General features: G+C 43.5%; 1 protein-coding gene across 1 annotated transcript; it reads left to right on the top strand.

Annotated features, from left to right (window-relative positions):
* Window positions 1-335: 335 nt before the first annotated feature.
* On the top strand, window positions 336-6,623 carry styk1b (serine/threonine/tyrosine kinase 1b). Its single transcript, XM_030785075.1, has 9 exons — window positions 336-384; window positions 2,372-2,557; window positions 3,160-3,507; window positions 3,704-3,885; window positions 4,322-4,402; window positions 4,912-5,120; window positions 5,601-5,641; window positions 5,802-5,898; window positions 6,428-6,623. Exons 1-9 carry the CDS (start codon window positions 336-338, stop codon window positions 6,621-6,623), a joined length of 1,389 nt encoding a protein of 462 aa, XP_030640935.1.

Below are 6,623 nucleotides of genomic sequence, written 5' to 3'. Positions count from 1 at the left end.
GCAGCAGAAAAAATGACAAAGAATTGTATACTGCACAAAACCCGTCATTGTTTCACTGAAGACTTTGGTGAGCAGTGAACTTAAACTAATATAGTAAGTCAAGAAAGCAACAAAAGAAAAGTCTCATGATATTATGTGAGATAGGAGTACATGTATATATATTCATTTAATATACATATAACAATATAGAATTATATATAAAATTGACTGACTTCAGTCATGCAAGTTTTATTTTAGTTGTTGCATCAATTCAGATGAACCAAGAATCAAGAAATTAATAATGTTTTTTTTTTTTTTTATCTGATTCATAATTCTCCTCTTTTTTATCTGACAGGATGTCGTCTGCAGCGTATTCCCTGTGTGAGGCCGGAGACACCATCTGCGGTAAGTCCAGCGGGAATTCTCATTAAAAGCCCACCAGGATAAGATGGTCACAGGCCTTAAACGGGCCTTTTGCACTTACACAAACCTCTCCTCTGAACATGAACTGGATCAAAGAATATTACAAGGAAGATCTCCTTTAGCGTTGTGCCTCCCAAACCGGTTCTTGAAGATTCATAGTATTCCCCACGTTTAGATTGTTCTCCACTTCAAGACACCTGATCCAGCTCCCCGGCAAATGATCAAGCCCTTGATTAGATGAAGCAGGTGTGTCTGAGCAGACAGACAGACAGACAGAGAGAGAAAGAGAGAGAGCGAGAGAGACTAGAGCTAAAATTTGTGTCTCCAAGAGCAGGCATTGCTTTGGGTTTTTTTGAAATTGGCTGTAAAACGGTTCCACGCACCAATGTCTTTTCCTTTTCAAAACCTGAAAGGTATTCCTCGGTTGTTTCCCGCCCTTTTTTTAAAAAAAAAATGTCTTGGATTAAATCTGCCTTACACTTATTTTTCCTTTCAAATAGTAACAGTTCTTTAAATACTTCCGAGGTTTTACTGGGCCTATCGAAAATTTCTGCCGTATTGCTGATACTGATGGCTAACAGTTCTTCTGGACTGGTTGGAATCGCTGAGAACGAACGTTTGACGTGTTAACACTGAGTAAGCTAATGATGGATGGTGTCACTTGACAGTTAATGAAGCTGTCAAAAACATTTACCGCACCCACAACTTTGCAAAGATGCCGATTCCTCTGAACACTGGCTACGACGACAGGTTGGCCTAAATTAAAGAAGCAGCTTTAGTCTATGTTGAACAACCAGCTAAACAGGTAGCAGAAACCAGAGCGGTGGGTTCAGGTGACGTTTGCCCTTATGGCGCATAAGCCAGGAGATGTAGGCAAGGAAATAGCCTAAAAGTCATTTACTGAGGGGAAAAAAAAGAAACGATTATTGGTATTACTTTCTTTTAAGTGCCTAAAAATTTAGCTGCACTCAAATTGAATCAAGCTGATCAGAGATTCCATATACAGACATTCTCTCTGTTTTCTCAGAAATACATCGGCAGTTTACAGGCATGATCTGTTCCCTACAAAACCAGATGAAGAGTGATTGAGAAGAGATGCGAGTCGGGCTATTCCTTGCTAAATTTGCATCAGAGAAATCAGACAATCAGTTGTTTGTTTGTTTTAATCTGCGATTTACAGTGTGTTGTTAGCCGAATTCGTTTTCCGAAATACATACACGAGAAAATATTGACCCGTATTTTAAAGTTCCTCAGAGAAACAAAACCAAAGATAGTGTGTGTTTACTTATCGATTTTCTACAGACAAACATGTATGTTCACTATATAACCATAGAAAATAAACACTTATTCTTGCATGAGTGCGTGACTGTGGGGGCATTTGCGATTTGGAAGGGGGCAAACATGTACGTTATGATTAAGCTACAGTTAAAACTGAAGGGGCAAACATTTTATCTGAGGGGGCAGCGCCCCCTTTTGCCCCTTTCCTGGTGTCGGCCCTGATTTGTATCGTATCACTTGTACTTTACTCAGGTAATCAGTGTTTTGACCTCTACATAAGGTCTTTTTAATCTCCACGCCCCTTAACCTCTTCTGTGACGCTGATGTTAAAAAAAAAAATTGTATTCAGTGTTAAAGACATACTGTGGAGCCAAAGCTACAGTATTTTTAGTAAAATGAACTTGAATAAACAAATCAGTGCAGAGAAAACACTTTATTGATTGAAAAGCGTAAACGCGTAAACTGTAAACATGCTCAAGGATAAAGTAGGTTTGGGAGCGTGGACACTAATTGCTCTCCCCCTGCTGCGAACTGTTATTCGTTGTTCTGTCGCTGTATTTGGTAAATAAATGCTCGTCATCTACTCTTTGTTGTTTTGTTCCATACGTAAATGTTGACTGTTTACTGTTTGACGCTGCGTTGTGTGTGAATCACTGTGCGTTGCTGACTGTTGCTGGGCTATGTCGCGCAGAGATCCGGGTGTATGAGCAGGAGGTGATCATAGTGCCGGTTCTGCTGTTGATGGCTTTCATCGTCACTCTGATTTTTCTGCTGCTGCTCCGGTTCTGCCCGGAACGAGTCGAGCGACTCCGGGCCAAAACCAGCCTGAGTTCCTCCCGAACGCCGCGTACGAAGAGAATCCTTCAGGGCATTGATGGTGAGTGTGTGTGCTTTTGAGAGAGAGAGAGAGAGAGGGAGGGAGAAACAATGTACAAACAATGTGTGTATTGTTTGTACGGAGTTCTTCTCTTTTTCAGTTATTTGAGTTTTGCATGAAAGCAAATTTCCTCTTTGCTCATTTAGAATTAATTTGTATTAAATTAACTTTTTTATCTGCATCTCTGTGTGCCTTTCTGGCTCTCCCTACCGTCTTCCTCATCACCTCCTTTTCACTTACTCCTCCATTAATCCATTTCTATATCTTTTATCTTTTATTTTCCTCTCTCTGTCCCCTTTTCTTCTCTTGTTCTCTCTTTCTCCATCCATCTCACCCTGCTGTTTCTACAACTCTGTTTCCATAAACCTAATCATTTCATAACTGATTCCGCTCTGTCTTCTACCGTAACCCCCCCCCCCCCAACCCTCACCCCCCACCTTCTCTTTATTGCTGTCTTTCCTCTTCAACTCTCACAACACACCACCATCTCTCACTACCCCCTCTGGCACCCCCCCCAACTTTCACAACACATCCACAACACTCTCACCATCTACCCATCCTTCACGACCTCACTACCCCCCCCCTTCTCTCTCTCTCTCTAGCCCCTCTGGGTATCAATCCTTTGGAACATGAGAGCATTGCCCTGGAGGTTCCGACTTACTCCACCTTTCCCCCTGGGGTCCCCGGGAGCCCACCCTACGACGCCAAACAAGACTCCTTCGGCAAGAATAACACGGCGTTCAACGGCTCCTTCGGCGCCGGCCGGGATTACGTCAACGGGGCTTCCGCCTCATTCCCAAGCCCCCGTGAACTCCCCCGCCAGAGGCTTCCGGAAAAGTTCAACCGGGTGTCTGCCCTCCCCATGTCGTACTCTCTGAAGTCCGACAACTCCGTGTCGCTCTACAGAGCCCGTATGGACAACAGGAACGTGGTCCTCCGGGTGCTGAATGGTGAGACTATAATCTCAATCTCTCTCAGATTACCGCTAATGATGCAGGGTAGTCAGTATAACAGCAGTGCAACTGTCTTTTAATATCTACATCACCCCTGTGGATCACACCATCTAAGTGTTCCAACTCTCTCCCCCTCTTTTCCTCTTGCCATTTCCCAACTTCATCTATCACCATCCCTCTCTCCAAACCTCAGACTCGGCCAGCACAGCGGAGAGAGAGGACTTCCTGGGCTTTGCCTCCTTCCTGTCTCGGGTAGGGCCACACCCCTTCCTGCCAGAGCTCCTTGGCGTCGTGTCCCTCCGAGCGCCTCTGATAACTGTCATCGAAGAGCTGGAGAACAGAGACCTCTTGGGCTTCCTCTGGAGATGTAGGCAGGTCAGACATCCAGATTCAGCACGGCTTTGATGCTAATGCTAGCGTTCAGAGGAAGAACACTCCAGAAGGTTCCAGAAGAGTCTCGCCAAGTGTTCTGGAATTTTCTATGATGGGTAGAAATAGACTGAACGCTTGTACGTGCATGGTGCAGTTTGAGTATTTTATAGACTAATCACGCTGGCAACTACATCGGTCGGCCCTACAATATTGTCAAACAGATCGGTCATATAGAAGTCAAATTATGTATCAGTGTCCCGTCTTCATTTCTAGTCGGTACTTGAGATAGACAGGTCTAGTAACTCATAAAAAACAAACAAACAACAACAACAACAAAAAACGGGTTACTTTGGAGATTTACTTTGGAAATTTGGACTCAGTGTAATCCCTGAGTGTTAGTAAACTGAGGCTTTTGTCCTGTGTCCTCTCACTGTGACAGGATAACGTGGCGACAGACCTCTTATGCGAGATGACGGAGAAGAGGATCTTTACGATGGCTTCCCACGTGGCCTCCGCCCTGGTGAGTCGTCCCGCGTTTATGGTCCCCGTCCGTTTTGCCACCTTTTCTCTCTCTCAAACTTCGCTTTATTCACCAAGGAAACGTAAAACACCCTGACTGACACATCCAAAGCACCCACCCCCCTTCCAAAAACGTTTTTCAGACCGATTAAGATAAGTGTCAAAAAAAGGTCTGAAGGCCTCTAAACTCTTTGAGCAGTGTTTTTGAGTGCACCGTTGAATTTCCCAGGTCATAATGACTGTCAAACCAGCAAGAGGCTTCAGATAATCATTGCACTTTGAACCGACTATGAATGGACTAAAGTGTTTTTAAGAAATAGACTTATGCCTCATTCAGTTGATCTCCTAATTCCTCTCAGAGGTGTAGATTTTAATCGGCTTTTCTTTAATTCGCTTTTATTCTGACAAGTCTTTACCTTAAGCCATTTAATTCTGTGAGGAACCTTCTTTTTTTTTAACCTTTTTTTTCCTTTCGTTGTGATACCCAGTCTGTGAACTTTTTCTCTACAGGAGTATCTCCACAGCAAAAACCTTCTCCACGGCAACGTCAAAGCTCGCAGCGTATTGGTCAGTCGGATGTACACGGCCAAGCTGTGGGGATTTGGCACCGCCTACGCGTGTCAGAATCAGGGAGCCATTCGCAATGACGATCCCGGCAAGAAGAAATGGCAGGCTCCGGAGATATTGGCCAGGAGGCCTGCCAGTCAAAAAAGTGACGTGTGAGTGGCTGTTTAACTATAGGAGGAGATTTGACCCTTTTAATCTGGATCTGTATCGACTATGTTTTTAAACATTTTTCTGTGTTCGTGTTGGCCTAGTGCTGTTCTGATGACCTCTGACCCGACTTGATCATATCTGTTTTTGGAACTGTAGGTGCACCCAGTGTTACTGAACATAGACAAACAGATTGATAGAAAGATATAGATATTGATATAGATGGGGATATATGGATGTCTTAGAGTGAGAGTGCTGATCTAAGATCAGCTTCTGGCATTCAAAACCTGAATAAATACAATATAATGGACCGTAAGGAGCTAATCCCAGATCAGTGTTTTTTACTCAGAGGTGTTTGCTGCGTATGAACATCGAGTTTCTGAATCTCAGATCAGTGCTGTGTTGTTATAGTATCAGTGACCTCAGAAAGATCTGGCCTGCATTTTAAGCTGTTTTTTTTTTCTCCCTTTCTTTGGTGTTTGCAGGTGGTCATTTGGACTGCTGCTATACGAAATGGTGACACTCGGTGAGTTTTTTATTATTTATTGATTTTTTTGTTAGTTGGTGCTGTTTCTTTTCGTGATTGTTTTTTTCCTTGTGAGATGAACGGAGGGAGGGTGTAAAAGCCTGTGTTTCTCAACGATTCATTCTCTCTCTCTTTCTCTCTCTCTCTCTCTCTCTCTCAGGTGATCCTCCGTATGCAGACATCCAGGTCACGGACCTCCTGCAGTACCATCAGAGAGGAAAGATGCTGAAAAAGCCAAACAACTGCTCCAATTCACTGTAATTATTCACAATACGCAATACAACCTCTGTGTAAATAAAGGGTTCCAGGAGCTGGGGGGTATTTCAGAAAGCAGGTTTAGTTAACTTGGAGTGAGTAGTAAACCTCCTAATATTAGAGTCCTGTGGCTTCATTCTCCTAGCAAAACAAAGCCATAGGGCTCTTCTATTAGGAGGTTTACTACTTTCTCTAAGTTAACTAACTCTGAGTTTTCACTAAACCTGCTTTCTGAAATACCCCCCGGTCTGGTTTTCACCACATACGTGTTGTTTATATTAATTTAACCATCTCCATTTACCTCATTCAGGCGTTTGACTCCTAAAACATTATGTGTCACTGAGATAATCTGGACACACACACACACACACACACTCCATACACACACACTGATACAAACAAGCAAATATGTGCAAACCATATTTGGTGTATCGCCATCTTTGTTGTGATCCAAGTGCTTTTGTGTACAAATATTGCAAACGTATTTACTTATCACACTTACACAACAATCTCTCTCTCTCTCTCTGTCAGATACTCCATCATTAAAGCTTGCTGTCAGTGGAAGGAGCAGGATCGCGCCACATTGGCTGAGGTCAGCCGCAAGCTCCAATCAGGAGAGAAGAGTGCCAACGACAAGGTCGTCATTCGGGTGCCTGAGCCAGTCAACGTTGAGCACTACCTCCAGGAGGCGGGATATGGAGAGTCCAACAACTACACGATTTTTTGA

Source organism: Chanos chanos, chromosome 9 (assembly GCF_902362185.1).
Source record: "Chanos chanos chromosome 9, fChaCha1.1, whole genome shotgun sequence".
Classification (NCBI taxonomy): Eukaryota; Metazoa; Chordata; class Actinopteri; order Gonorynchiformes; family Chanidae; genus Chanos; species Chanos chanos.
The sequence above is the reverse complement of the archived record's forward strand: the minus strand, read 5'-3'. Positions and strand labels throughout refer to the sequence as shown.